General features: G+C 37.8%; 1 protein-coding gene across 3 annotated transcripts in view; it reads right to left on the bottom strand.

Annotated features, from left to right (window-relative positions):
* mio (GATOR complex protein mio) overlaps window positions 1–15,945 on the bottom strand; it is a 294,475-nt gene that overhangs the window by 257,708 nt on the left and 20,822 nt on the right. For all 3 annotated transcript variants that reach the window (XM_090384080.1, XM_090384081.1, XM_090384083.1), the window contains one exon: window positions 1,650–1,723. In XM_090384080.1, coding sequence (XP_090240206.1) covers window positions 1,650–1,723 — 74 coding nt within the window. The remainder of the gene's footprint in view (window positions 1–1,649; window positions 1,724–15,945) is intronic.

Here is a 15,945-nt window from a genome sequence, read left to right as displayed (position 1 = left end):
TAGACGTCCTTGGAAATCTTCCCAGAATTCAGTCAACCCTGCAAGATTTTATAAACACATCATTTAACCCTACCAGGTGTTTTCAACAGGTCAACTTAAAAGTTGTCCTATCGTTTAACAGTTCCAAGGCTTTGTGATGGTAATCTACTTTTACGGATCACAGCTGACTTCCTATTCTCTGAAGGTAGAACAATGCTGTCATCTCATCATGTCTTAATTCCTTAGAGCCTTCCTCTGAATTGTAGTAAGATTAGGAGCTGAACGAGCCTGGCTCAAAACCACTGAGATTATAGTGTGTATTTCATTAGATATAGGAGCCGGTAACTTCCTCACTGCTCTTTCAATGCCCATAGCTATTTCCATTATTGGATGGTTTCGAGAAACCAAAGTAAACTTTATACCTAAATTCAACACGTCCTTTTGTTCCTTAGTTAAACGTTTGTTGCTCAAATTGCATATAAAATTGTAACTGCAACTCTCATTTCTAACGTTCTACTCCCACCATTAATCTAGCAAATTTATTAACCTGCTAATGTCTGTAAACATTTGAAATTCAGCCTACTTTGGCTAGCACCACCCTTGTAGTAAGTAATCAGTGTGTAGAGGCCAAACATCTGGTTAAACTATCAAATAACATACCCTTGCATCTCCTAACTGAGTTCAAACTACTATATAATTTTCTGATCCAGATGTTCAACACCTTGTTCTGGTACAACTTCTCAGCACAACGTAGACAATCATCTTCAAAGGGCAACAACACAAAATCCATGGGTAATAAGTTCAAATGTATTAAAATATAATAATTCACTTATGTTACTGTTTTCTTTCTTTGTGATTTGAAAAAAATTCCTTAAGTAATATAAAAAAATGAAGAAAGTTTTTGAAATCAGCAGTCGAATTATAGAAAATCATTTGGTTGAACCAAATTAACTTTTAAAAGGTTCAAATTTGGAGGTCTGAAATCTGAAAAAAAAAAAAATAAAATAATAATAATAATAATAATAATAATAAAATAAAAAGTAATATTAAAAAATAAAGAAAGAAATACATTATATTTACAATATTGAGCAAAGGGCATACATAATACAGATAATTAATTTAAATTGAATTAAACTAATACTTTAACTCCATGTTTGTTATTTAGTTTACTGCAAATGAAAAATGAGGCTACAATATACCCATACCCTCAATACAGTCAATCTAATACCTAATCAAGATGTAGGCTTCATATTCATCAGAATTCCCTAACCATCAGATCAGAATTCTTGGAAAATTTAGAACAGACTAGGAGCCATGCAATTGCTTAAGCTAATCCAAGATTTCACATACTTGGATCAACTGAAAATGATTACATACATCTTGGACTGACCTAAATTGTGCCAAAATTTGACATGATGACCAAAATGAACCTGAATCACAGCCTGGACCTCATGTACAAAACAAATGCAATGCAATGGTGTCCTCAATCATCCCTAGTCTTCTCATTGTCTATCTTACTATCATTAATAACCGTATTGGTTGTCAGATACATTGTATATTCCCATTTTTGGTATTTATAAAAAAAAAAAAAGTTAATTAAATTAATTAAATTGGCACTCTAACACAGAATAGATTGCCAATTTAATTCAATTTAAATATATTATTTTTACCTGATGATTTATGAGTACCATCCTTAATTTCTTCTACCTGATAAAGCCTCAGATCAGGTCCAAATGTAATGAATCTGAAAAATGAAATTAAAATTAATCTTCATTTGTCTTGTGAGGTGCAATAGTTAAAAGAAGTCAAATCTACTAAGCTAATGATTTAAATTACTGCAAACATCTCAAATATATAAACTTTCACATTATCATTAATTTTGTTTTAATCAAAAACTTCCTCCTAATCCATTTCCATATTCATGTATCAATGTAGGTGTGCACATTCTTCTCAGACTTTATGAACTACATATTAATCCATGAGAGTAAAGAGGACAGTAAATTTTTCAAACATTACTTGTTTTTTGTTAATAATGTACTGCCTTTGTTTATTTTGCTTCACCTTATACAACATATCACATGCCACTGTTGTGCATATTGTGATAACAAACACGGGTAAGGAATACTGTCAAATTGCTGACAATTTTTCATGAGGTTTTTTTTTTTTTTAATTATTTACCTTGTATTTTCTGTTATTACCTTGTAATCCCCAATAATTCACTATATTATTACTATACCACTATTAGAAGTGGCAGTCTATGGAGATAGGAACTCATAATTTGAGAGGGAGAGAGAGAGAGAGAGAGAGAGAGAGAGAGAGAGAGAGAGAGAGAGAGAGAGAGAGAGAGAGAGAGAGAGAGAGAGAGAGAGAGAGATGTATCATTATTACTGTGACAGTGTAATCAGCTGTTTTGTGTATATGATAATACGGCTATGGTAATGATTTTGTAAGTTTATTAAGATTAATGAGATAGAAAAGATGTTTGTTCTATCAAAGTCCATGCTTGCAAAAAATATTTGAAGAATTCAATATTAAGTTGCAATTAATGGGGAATTCAACTGCGGAACTTTTAACTGAGGTTTTAATAGGTTAAAGAGAATACTAATACTTGTATTTCTTTAACCTATTAAATGCGAAGCTTAGTAAAATATAATAAAATTTATGATAACATCTTGGAAAAATATATGAAAATAAGCCGCATGAAGCATTATGAAGAAAGAATCTCTCTCCCTCTCTCTCAGTAATGAGCATCATAATAGGAATAAAAGCCAATAACAAAAAGACTTAAAGAATTTGCAATTTTATGGACATTAAAGCTATCAACTTCCACAACAAGAGATGGTTGTTGTTATTGTTGTTATTTAGTTTTTAGGAGCATTAGCAACTAAAGCCATATTGCTCCAGGGATATGCAGTGGTCATTTCCTGACCTTTCCACATCCTCCGTATTTGGTGGTCACGGGCTCAAAACCCCGATCTGATCAAGAAGCGTGTGCTAGGCACTGCTGCTCCTGCCCACCTCGATATGGAAGTGCCGGCAAGAGATGGAAGTCTGTTCCAGCAATCAACTACCCGCTGGCTAAAGACAAACTTCCGCACATCTACTCAGCAACAGTCTTTCCTCAATTTGAATCTATGCCCCCCCCAGGTTCATAATCTGAGCAAGGGGAAGAATCCCATCCGCATTGAGCTTGCTCAAACCATTCAAGGGCTTAAACACCTCAATCAGATCACCTCGCAGGTGACTCCAGATGTTGCAGTCTCCAGATGCTGCAACTTGCAGAACTTAAGCCTTTCTTGGTAAGAGCACCCCTTTGTTCCTCTCACTAATCTTGTTGCTCTTCTTTGTACTCGTTCCAGCAACTCTACAATCGTCTTAAAATGAGGCTTCCAGACCCTGTACGCAGTACTCAAGGTGTGGCCTGACTATTGCCTTATACAAGGGGGGGGGGGGGTAATCACCTTCTTATCCCTGCTTGCAAAATTCTTGAATATCATTGACAATACTCTATGACCTGCTCTGGCAGCCCATCTGCACTGCTCAAAGAACTTCATAGCTAACTGCACAATTACCACCAGGTCTTTTTCATTCTCCACTTCCCTGAATGCTGTACCACACAGTTACTGCTATCCATATGCAGTACTTTGCTTTTGTCAATATTAAACTTCAGTTGCCACTTCTCAGCCCATTTGCCTAACTTTTCTAGATCCTGTTACAGTATCATACTGTTTTCACTGTTATTAACAACCCTGCCAATTTGGACCTTAAGCCTGATATACCTTCGATATCATTGATAAATACACAAAACAACAATGGGCCCAGTACCGAACCCTGGGGATCTTCACTAATAACATTAGTCCACAAAGGGCAGTGTCCATTTATTACCACTCTGTTGTCTCCCACTCAACCATCCCTTTATCCATTGTAACAACTTGTCCTTAACGTCATACCACTCCAATTTCTACAGCAGTCTTCCATGTTCAACAGTATCAAAAGCTTTCCTGAAATCCAAGTATATGATATCAAAATTTTTTTTTGCCTCCAGTTATTTGTGACCATATCGTAATATCCAATCAAATTGGTCAGACAAGATCTCCTCCTTAACAAACCCATGCTGTGTCTTAACTATTACCGCAGTCTTGTCTAGATAATCCTGCAACCCTTCTTTAACCAGTGACTCCACTATTTTCCCCGGAACAGAAGTTAAACTAACAGGTCTATAATTATTTGTCACTTTTTGAAAACCCCTTTGTGAATTGGGGATACATACACACATCTCCAGTCCATGGGGACCTCCCCTGAATCTAAGGATAATCTCATAATTATGGCTAAGGGTTCGCTTACTTCCCTTGCTGCCTCTTTCAATATAACTGGATAGATTTCATCCACCCCAGGTGCCTTTTTAGGATCCATAGTCTAACGAAGGACCCTTATAATGTAACTCTGTTGTCTGTCTGTCCGTCTGTCTGTCACAGCATTGTATCTCTGGAACCACTCAACCTATTCTATTGACTTGAAATTTTGCATGGGTTTGTACATCATGTGGGCCAACATAACGCCACATTGATCATTGTTGACAAAAATTTGTCTGAGAAATGGGGTGCAAAACCTATAGCTTATTATACACTGTTCTAAAGAGCTCAACGTGGAAAGAGCTCAACAAGTAGGTTTAAAATATAATTTCAAAATATTTTTAAAATTAAAAATGGCAGCACCGGACAGGAAAATGTGAGTAATTTTTGTGTCCCCCATCTATATTTCCATTGCTAATGGAACTAAAAATTTAAAAATTACATTAGCCATGCATTATTCGATGCTTATCAAGGGAAAACCATTCCGATTGAAATCAATCATTTACTTTTGATGTTAAAATCAAGTAGACCAATCTGATTCATCCCCCTTCCTTTTAGAGTTTACATAAGTAAAGAAGTCTGTTGTTTTTCTTTGCACCCTTTGCCAAAGGTTTCTTATAATCAGCCTTTGCTTGCTTAACCTTCTTTGTGACTTGATTACAGACTAGCTTTTATCTTCCATAGGCTTCTGCATCGCCTAAAAATTTATATGCATCCCATGCATTTTTCTTCTCTGCCATGAGCCTCATTAGTTCATCTGACATCCATTTAGGTCTAAAACTTGAACAGTATTTCTTAGTTGGTATGAAAAGGTTAGTAGCTTTCAAGACTAATTCCTTGAAGGCTTCCCATTTAGAATTCACTGTTTTTAACATCAGTTGATCCCACTGTATGGAATTTAAAAGCTGTCTGAGACCACTTTAGTCACCTTTACAAAAGCAAAAATCCTTCCCTTTACCCTTGATAGTAGTTGCATCTTTAAGTAAATCCCATATCAGTACACTAATTAATCACTGTCACCTAGTGGTTCCTTTATCTACAAATTCGTAATGAATGAATAATCACTGCTGATAATCATATCGAGAGATTACTCCCTTTGGTTGCCCCTGGAACATGTTGCTATAGAAAACAATCCTCCAATAAATTCACAAAATCTTGCTAGCATGAGAGTGACCAGCCCACAAGTTCCAGTCAATATCTGGAAAGTTAAAATCCCCCATTACAAGACATTCTGATTTACTGGCTCACTCTATTTCTCTGCACAATTGTTCGTTTTACTCATCAGTAATTAGGCCTATAATGCACTCCCACTCTAATTTTCCCTTTCCCAGTGCTTATGTCCCACCAAACTGACTCAACATTGACTGTCCACCAACGTCAACTAGATGTACTTCCTTAGGATTTATGTGTTTCTTAACTAACAGCATAACCCCCTCCTCCCTTCCTACCCTGTCTATCCTTTCTGTACACATTTTACTCCCCAAATTACAATTCTGCACTGCTTATATCTGTGTGACACCATGTCTCTGATATCCCAACAATATCTGCTTTTGATGTTTTCACCAGCACTTTATTATTATCATTTTATTATTTTAGTGACAGCCACAGACAGTGTAGAGAGTTTAACCAATACAAAAATTTTGATGTAAATGTAATATATTCACTGTAATATATACAGTGCTTGTAAATTTTAGATGTTTAAGTGATACTAAAGTTAACTGTGAATGCTGATTTCGGTGCCATATCTTTTATTATGAATACTTTTTATTTTGTTCAGTAACATTTTCATTTATTATGATGAATACTTGTTATTTTGTTCAGTTGCAAAGAATGTAGTATTCCCTAACCTGTGAACTTGGGGAACCCAAAGGCTATTTGTTCCGCGTGTAAGCTGCATTCTATGTGTAAGCACCAAAGGGTGCTTACATGTTGAATGCAGGTGGCATGCTTATCTATAACCAGCAGCCACAAGTTGTCTAAATGAATAATGTAAGTTAATGGGAGTGCATATAATAAGAGCATGTGGACACTGGCTACCATTTCTTGTTTAATCCACCAGCTTACCTCAACAAATTAAGCTTGCTGGTTCCCAGTGGAAGTACAAATGTCACTGAACTGGGTACACACTGCTCATACCTCTGGCCGTTAAGCAATTATAAGAACTGCTTTTGCTATGGAAAGCAAGTATTTATGGTCACGTAAAGAAATTTTTTAATACAGACGTTTTAAGCATGAATACTGAAATTTTAATTTCAAACATTTATTAGCATTAGCATTAGTAGAGGCATATGATGCAAGAAAGCAAGCTTATTCAGCATCAGCCAAAAAAAAAAAAAAAAAACACCACTCCCATTTCACCCCTCCGTTCACTCGAAATACCTGTCCAGTTGAGCCTTAAATTTGTTTAGGCTATCAACTTCAACAACAAGTGATGGAAGTCGGTTCCACCAACCAACCACCCGCTGGCCAAAGGCAAATTTCCGCACATCTATCCGACATCCGTCCTTCCTCAATTTGAATTTATGCCCTCTGAGCTGATTATTCTGAGCAAGATGAAGAATCCCATTGGCATTGAGCATGCTCAAACCATTCAAAGCCTTATACACCTCTATCAGATTACCTCGCCGGTGCCTAGTCTCCAGACTCTGTAATTTGCAAAACTTAAGCCTTTCTTCGTAAGAGCAACCCTTTGTTCCATTCACTAATCTTGTTGCCCTTCTCTGTACCCGTTCCAGCAGCTCTACATCCTTCTTGAAATGAGGCCTCCAGACCTGTATACAGTACTCAAGATGTGGCCTAACCATTGCCTTATACAAGGGAATAATCACCTCCTTATCCCTGCTAGAAAAATTCCTGTATATCATTGACAAGACACCATGAGCTACTCTTGCAGCTCGTCTGCACTGCTCAGAGAACTTCATATCTGCCTGCACAATTACCCCCAGGTCCTTTTCATTCTCCACCACTGTCAGTGTAGTACCGCAGTTGCTCTGGGGTTACTGTTTCCCATATGTAGTACTTTACATTTGTCAATGTTAAACTTCACTTGCCACCTCTCAGCCCATCTGTTCAACCTTTCCAGATCCTGTTGCAGCAGCATAGCGTCAGTGGTGTCCTTAACAACCCTGCCAACCTTTGTATCATCTGCAAACTTGGACATTAAACTTGATATCCCATCATCAATATCATTCATAAACACCGAAAACAACAACGGACCCAACATTGAACCCTGAAGAACTCCACTAATAACATTAGTCCACGTTGAGCAGTGTCCATTGATTACCACTCTCTGTCTTCTGCCACTCAACCATCCCCTTATCCATAGCAGCAATTTGCCTCCAATGCCACACTGCTCCAATTTGTGCAGCAGTCTTCCATGTGCAACAGTATCAAAAGCCTTTCTAAGATCCAAATATATAATATCAAAGTTATTCCCTGCATCCAGTTCTTTTGTGACTACATCATAGTATCCAATCAAATTGGTCAGGCAAGACCTGCCCTTAAGAAAACCATGCTGTGTCTGAGCTATAACTGAATTCTTGTCTAGATGATCCTGCAGTGCTTCTTTAACCAGTGCCTCCATTAATTTACCTGGAACAGAAGTTAAACTAACAGGTCTATAATTACTTGTGTCAGCCTTTGATCCTCCTTTGTGAATTGGGGTTACATTTGCACATCTCCAGTCTATGGGTACCTCCCCTGAGTCCAAAGAAGCTCTCATAATTATGGTTCAGGGTTTGCTTACTTCCTTTGCTGCCTCCTTTAATATAACTGGATAGATCCCATCCACCCCAGGTGCCTTTTTTATGTTTATCCTCAACAATCTCTCCTCCACTTTCCTCTCAGTTATTACAAAATTTATGTAAAACCATAAACTTGTGTGCTTCAAATAGTAAACTGTCTACACTGCCAATACTCTTGTTTATGTTTCCTGTGTTTTAATCTGATATTTGTTTCAAGATCAACTCTGTGCTTAACTGCTTTCCATAAACATTTATGTACAATTTTGGACATAGCGTATAGTGTTTCTTGTCTGGTGACACTGGGAGTTACCCCTACAATCTTGGGCATTCATTCAAGATACTTCATGCTGCCCCAATATCTAGGCCATAGCTTATACATGGTTTGCAACATCAACTTAAATTATACTATGTCATGTATAAAACATTTGTTAGTTAAAATTAATACAACTCACAACACAACCCAACTCAGGAGGAACATCATGCTGCCAGGGGCAAAGGTTGATGACGTTGTAGAGCGAATATCACCTTTTAAGGGCACAAAAGGTGATATAGTTGTACACGTTGGCACTAATAATATTAAGAGTAGGAGACCGACAGAATTACTTAACAATTACAGGTCACTGTTGAACAAAAGCCGAGAATTAGGGTTGAATTTGAAAGTGTCTGCAATTCTGCCCAGACACGATAGGAGGGAGTATATGATGAGAGCCTTGTCGATCAATTCGGCCCTGGAAAGATTGTGCAAGGCTCAAGGGGTAGAATTTTTTTCAGCCTGGACTGTACTTGTTAACAGGAGAGATTGCTTCTACAGGGATGGGATACACTTAAATAGAAAGGGTGCAAGAATATTTGCTGATGCTATCGAGGCAGTGTTAGGTGGGTCGGAAAACTGCTAGCTTGGGGGGAGACAAAGACCAATAGATTGACAGTAGCCACTGGCAGAGGTGAAAGAGATTCTTGCACTGCTTCTATTAGAATGAGCAGAAGCCTGAAAAACAAGATGCATGGTATTTCAGAGACTGCTGGGAGCCATTGCGGTACAAGTAAACACATGGGTTGTGTTAGGGTAGCTAAGAATAGAAACAGGTGCAGGTATACTTGCGTGTACACCAATGCTAGGAGTTTAGTAAATAAATTTGATGAATTTGAGGTATTGCTCAAAACATCAAAGGCAGATATTGTTGGGATATCAGAGACGTGGTGTCACACAGATATAAGGGATGCAGAACTGCAATTTGGGGAGCACAACGTCTACAGAAAGGATAGACAGGATAGGAAGGGGGGAGGGGTTATGCTATTAGTTAAGAAACACATAAAAACCAAGGAAGTGAAGCCAGTCGACATCGCTGGACAGTGCAGTGTGGAGTCAGTTTGGTGTGACAAACATTGGGAGATCAAAATTGAGAGTAGGAGTGTGCTATAGGCCTAATGACTCTGATGAGTATAATAAGGAACTGTACAGGGAAATAGAGTGGGCCAGTAAATCAGAGTGTCTTATAATGGGAGATTTTAATTTCCCAGATATTGACTGGAATTTGGGGGCTGGTTACTCACACACTAGCAGGGCTTTTGTGGATTTATTGGATGATTGTTTTCTACATCAGCATGTTCGGGAGGCAACTAGAGGGAGTAATACTCTTGATTTGATTATCAGCAGTGATTCTTCATGCATTAAGAATCTGCAGATAAATGAACCACTAGGTGGCAGTGATCACAGTGTGCTCAAGTGGGATTTACTCAAAGAGGTAACTACCATTAGGGGTAAAGGGAAGGGTTATTGCTTCCGTAAAGGCGACTACGATGAACTGAGACAGTATTTAAATTCTATACAGTGGGACCAACTGATGATGTTACCAACAGCAAATTCAAAATGGGAAGCATTCAAAGAACTTATCTTGGAAGCTACTAGGCTTTACATACCAACTAAGAAATATTGTTCAAGGTTTAGGCCAAAATGGATGTCAGATGAACTAATGAGGCATATGGCAGAGAAGAAAAATGCATGGGATACATACAAATTAACACATGACACAGAAGCCTATGATAGATACAAGTTGATATGCAACCAAGTTACAAAGGAGGTTAGGCAGGCGAAGGCAGATTACGAGAAATCCTTGGCAAGGGATGCAAAGAAAAACAGCAAAGAGTTCTTTACTTATGTAAACTCTAGAAGGAAGGGGATGAATCAGATTGGTCCACTTGATATCGATGGGTCAACTGTTGGTGATCCTGCTCAGGTAGCTAAATAACTAAATGAATATTTTGCATAGACATTTACACATGAGTTATTCATCAAGGGAGAATGCCAGAGGTGTATTCAACTCTAGCAGTAAGCTACAGAATCTTGAAATAACTGGGAGTAAAGTGGAGGAGAAACTGTTGAAGATAAACACAAGAAAGGCACCTGAAGTGGATGGGATCTATCCAGTTATATTAAAGGAGACAGCAAAGGAAGTAAGCAAACTCTTAGCCATAATTATGAGAGCTTCCTTGGACTCAGGGGAGGTACCCACAGACTGGAGATGTGCAAATGTGACCCCGATTCACACAGGAGGATCAAAGGCTGACACAAGTAATTATAGACCTGTGAGTTTAACTTCTGTTCCAGGAAAATTAATGGAGGCATTGGTTAAAGAAGCACTGGAGGATCATCTAGACAAGACTTCAGTTATAGCTCGGACACAGCATGGTTTTGTAAAGGAAAAGTCTTGCCTGACCAATTTGATTGGATACTATGATGTAGTCACAAAAGAACTGGATGCAGGGAATAACTTTCATATTATATACTTGGATCTTAGAAAGGCTTTTGATACTGTTGCACATGGAAGACTGCTGCACAAATTGGAGCAGTGTGACATTGGAGGCAAATTGCTGCTATGGATAAAGGGGTGGTTATGGTGGAGAAGACAGAGTGTGGTAATCAATGGACACTGCTCATCGTGGACTAATGTTATTAGTGGAGTCCCTCAGGGCTCAGTGTTGGGTCCATTATTGTTTTCTGTATTTATAAATGATATTGATGGTGATATATCAAGCTTAATGTCCAAGTTTGCAGACGATACAAAGGTTGGCAGGGTTGTCAAGGACACTACTGACACTATGCTGCTGCAACAGGATCTGGAAAGGTTGAGCAGATGGGCTGAGAGGTGGCAAATGAAGTTTAACATTGACAAATGTAAAGTAGTACACATGGGAAACAGCAACCCCAGAGCAACGTATCAACTCTGTGGTGCTACACTGACAGTGGTAGAGAATGAAAGGGACTTAGGGGTGGTTGTGCAGGCAGATATGAAGTTCTCTGAGCAGTGCAGATGGGCTGCAAGAGTAGCTCATGGAGTATTGTCAATGATATACAGGAATTTTTCCAGCAGGGATAAGGAGGTAATTATTCCATTGTATAAGGCGATGGTCAGGCCACACCTAGAGTACTGTATACAGGTCTGGAGGCCTCATTTCAAGAAGGATGTAGAGCTGGTGGAACGAGTACAGAGAAGGGCAACAAGATTAGTGAATGGAACAAAGGAGTGCTCTTACGAAGAAAGGCTTAAGTTTTGCAAATTACAGTGTCTGGAGACTAGGCACCAGCGAGGTGATCTGACAGAGGTGTATAAAGCCTTGAATGGTTTAAGCATGCTCAATGCTGATGGGATTCTTCCTCTAGCTCAGAAAAATCACCTGAGAGGGCATAAATTCAAATTGAGGAAAGACAGATGTAGGATAGATGTGCGGAAATTTGCCTTTAGCCAACGGGTGGTTGGGTGGTGGAACAGACTTCCATCCCTTGTGGTGGAGGTTGATAGCCTAAATAAGTTTAAGGCTTAGCTGGACAGGTATTTTGAACGAACAGAGGGGTGAAGTGGAAGTGGTTTTTTTTTTTTTTTTTTTTTTTTTTTTGGCTGATGCTGCATAAGCTTGCTTTCTTGCATCAAATGCCTCTACTAATGCTAATGCTAATGCTAATCATCACTTAGCTCCACTGTACAGGAATTAGGCTTTAGTCAGTATTAATTAATTAACCTGAGCCTGTTCCTCCTCTTAAAGACATCAGCAACAAATTTGTTAAAGTAAACAAATAGCCTCCTTTCTGTGAACATGATCCATAGACTACCACACTCCAGTTGGCCCAGAGATATTTCTAATTCCATTTGAATGTCCACATAATTATGATATTTACATGTTCTTAACTGCCTCCCTTCTTATTATTTTTTTATTATTGATCCATATCATCGGCATAAATTAACATATTTAATTCAACAGGTCATGTAAATATAATACAGAGAGAAATTCATGATTTTAATTTTAACTTTCATTAAATTTGAATTTATTTCAAAGCAGTCTCTCTTTCAAAGGTCAGTTAAAATAAAATGCATTAAATTCATGCCCATCACTTTTTTTTGCCTAAATTCCCTAATAAATATATTTCTTTAAGAAACTGTATAAGATTATCTATTCCCAGAAGAAAGCTGGACCTGTATAAACTGGACCTGGCTATTTTCTCGATTGGTTTCTGTTTTTTAAGATTTGCCCCAAATAAAAGGCTGCCCTGATTAACCAGTGGCTCAAATAACCAGAATCCACTGTACTTTTTAACAGTTGTGTTAGTTATACTATGCAACCAAGCCACAGATACATAAATGATGATGGTGTAAAGAGACAATCATATAAGATATTAAGTGCTCTGCCCTTAATTTCCCAATCAACCCTTATAACTCTTCTGAGCTTGTCATACAATGTGAACATGATCTAAAGACTACTATGCTCCAGTTGGCCCAAATTAATTCCTTCTTAAATATTTGACATGCAGAATACAGCTCATCCACTCTCCCTCCCAAGTACTTGACTATAGTCTCATATTTCAATGTAACTCCTTGAGCACATGCAAGTGGACTTCTATTCAAACTTAATCTTCCCTTTAATCTTCCCTGCACTGACTTTGAAATTTTCAACTTATATGAATCTGCCCACAACATAGTCATTTAATACCTCTTAAGTACGATCTTCAAGTTGTGATCTTGCATTCCCATATACAACAATAAGCAGATCATTGGCATGCACTATTAAATTAATTCCAACGTGGTGTTGACTCAGAAACTCATCCAAAACTACAGACCATGAATGAGGCCCGATCACCGAGCCTTGAGGACATCCTCTTTCCACACTTCTACAGATCTCTGTGTAGTTAGTTCTCACAATAATACTTATATTACTAAAGTAATCTCTAAAAACATCAACATATTTATCAGAGATCCCTACTGCTTTTATTCTTGACAATATGCCTCTCCACCAAAGCATATCAAATGTGCTGTGGAAATCTACAAACAAGCCCAGCACATATCACCCCTCATACTCTTGAACATATTGTAACAATATAGTTAGGGCACCCTCTATTCATTTTCCTTTCTTATAGCCATACTGGCCATCAGAGAGCATATATCTTTGTTCATACCTAATCATCAGGCGGCTAATGCACAACCTTTCATAAGTTTTTCCCCATAACTGGTAACAGAGCTATGGGACCAGGCTCACTTGGCAATTCATCAAGACTTTTTATTATCAACTGCAAATCAGCCACTTTCCATGCCTGGGGAAGGCACCTTGCTCAAGCAACCTATTAAAAGCTTTTAAAAACAGGTCTGTTCTTGTTTGACATGCTCCCTTTAACATTACCTCAATAAAATCTAGGCCTAGCGATCCTTTGCCTGCTCTAAAGCACCTATCACCTCCTCAGAAGTGAATGAATCCTCATCGACACCAGAGGAATATCCTTCATTGCCAGAATTCATCCATAATTGATCTTCAGACAACTGGACATCTTGCTCACTACGAAACAGTTCATCTAGGATCATGCTCACAGATTGTTGCCAATTTAAAGTTGTTATATTTACAATTCCAACTGTACAATTTACATCTCTAAAATAGTATTTCTCAGTTATGATCTTAAAAAGAGAATTCCACAGTTCTCTTGATCCTTTTTCCCCAACATACTTCTTCCAAGAAGACTGGTTTACCCTCTCAATTTCTCTAATATAACTCTTCTTAAGCTTTTGTACTCATTATAGTAAACATCAGACATTTCCGCGTCACGAACTCATCTATAATGACAAAGTTGCCTTCTTACATTCCTCAATTGTTTCCACTAATTCTCTAAATCTGTGTTCCACCAAAATACAGATCTATCCCTTAACTTTCATTTTACCATTGAACTCTCTTTAATGCTAGATACATTATTTCCTCCAATTTCTGTACAATTTCTACTGGTGTTAACATATTCCAGTTTACACTGTTCACAAGAATATTGAAGGTCAAGTTGAATCTTGTCCAATTAGCTGTTTTTTACAGAGAATCTTTCCAATTCTTCCTTTTCTCGGATCTGATCTTAAAACTTTTATTTCAAAGCAAATTCCGTTATGGTCACTTGTTGTCAAATGATCTGAAGCTCTTCAATCATACACCCTATTGAAGATAGGGCATGTAGCTAAGGAGACATCTATATACAATTGCCCGTGTATTTTCGAATATGTGGGAATATGGCCTTGCACATTAAGCACTCCTAGTCCTGAAGACAAGAGGAATTCCTCAAGCGTTACACCTCTTTCACTGGACTCCTCTTCACCCCCCCCCCCTCAGAGAGCAGAGTTAGCATTAGAGTTCATTGCTATCACTATATGACACACTACTAAGGATAGACAGATTCTCTCTAAATCATTTACATGTGGCTCAATACTTCTTAAGTGCTGGCAATACACTGAGACAAAGAATATACTTCCAAGCTCACAATAATCTCACAGCATGTTACACACTCATTTGATAAGTTTGATATTTTGGTAACTACCAAATCATTACTTCTTACTATTATTGCAGTTTTAGGATGCTCTCCATGAGTAAAAATATGATGGTGACCTGAATATCCTCTTATATTTCCATTAAACTGATTTGGTTCTTGTAATAATGCAAGATCTATATTCTGTCCCTCCATTTCCAGATTTAACTGGGCAGCCACATTCTCTGGGCATTGAACATTCAACTGTACTATCCTCGAGCAACTAGCCATAAGTGATTTTATTCTTATATTGCTCTAAAGCCCTCACATATTACATATTCTGGACTTTTTTTTTTTTTTTATCTATGGCAGTGTGCGTTTGAATTCGTATTTTTTACCTTGCAATTAGAAAAAACTGGATTCTCACTTTTAAAAGTGCAATCCTTACAGGAGTGTCCAAATCTTGGGCAATGACCACAACATGCTTCTCTGTTACAATGCTTTGCTGTATGTCCAAAATTCAAACACCTGAAGCACTGTATCATCGAGAAAATCTCTCTGTATTTATATGATGTTCAATTTGCATATATTCTATCATTATTTTTCAATATTCTCCATGCCTTCAACTTAACCTCCAAAACCCAATTGGAAGTATCATTACTCATATCTATTTTCAGATATTACATCTACATTGTCCTTAAAATCTTGCCTGGATAGCCCATAATCTTTAAAATTCTTAAGCCATATTTGCTCCATAAACTCCTTATGATCAACATTTTTCACATCAAATATTATAATTTTAGGGTGAATCACCCTAGGAAAAGAAAATTTCAGTCCAACCTTTTGGCAGTATCATCATCTCCTTCTGCCTCCACAAGCATGTCACAATCTCTATTGTTCTTATAATCTTGACCTTTACATTTGAGCACAGTATTCCAAGACCACACTTGGAATACTGTGTTCAAGTATGGAGACCGCACCTAAAGAAAGACATCGAGCTTCTTGAAAGGGTGCAAAGATGGGTAACTCGCCTGGTGAGATCGGCAAAAGGGGGTCCTTATGAAGAAAGACTTCGAATATGTGGGTTGCAGAGTTTGGAAACTAGACACCT

This window comes from Mastigoproctus giganteus, chromosome 10, assembly GCF_048544385.1.
Source record: "Mastigoproctus giganteus isolate SK-2022 chromosome 10, ASM4854438v1, whole genome shotgun sequence".
NCBI classification, from domain to species: domain Eukaryota; kingdom Metazoa; phylum Arthropoda; class Arachnida; order Uropygi; family Thelyphonidae; genus Mastigoproctus; species Mastigoproctus giganteus.
This window is presented reverse-complemented; position numbering and strand designations above follow the sequence as displayed.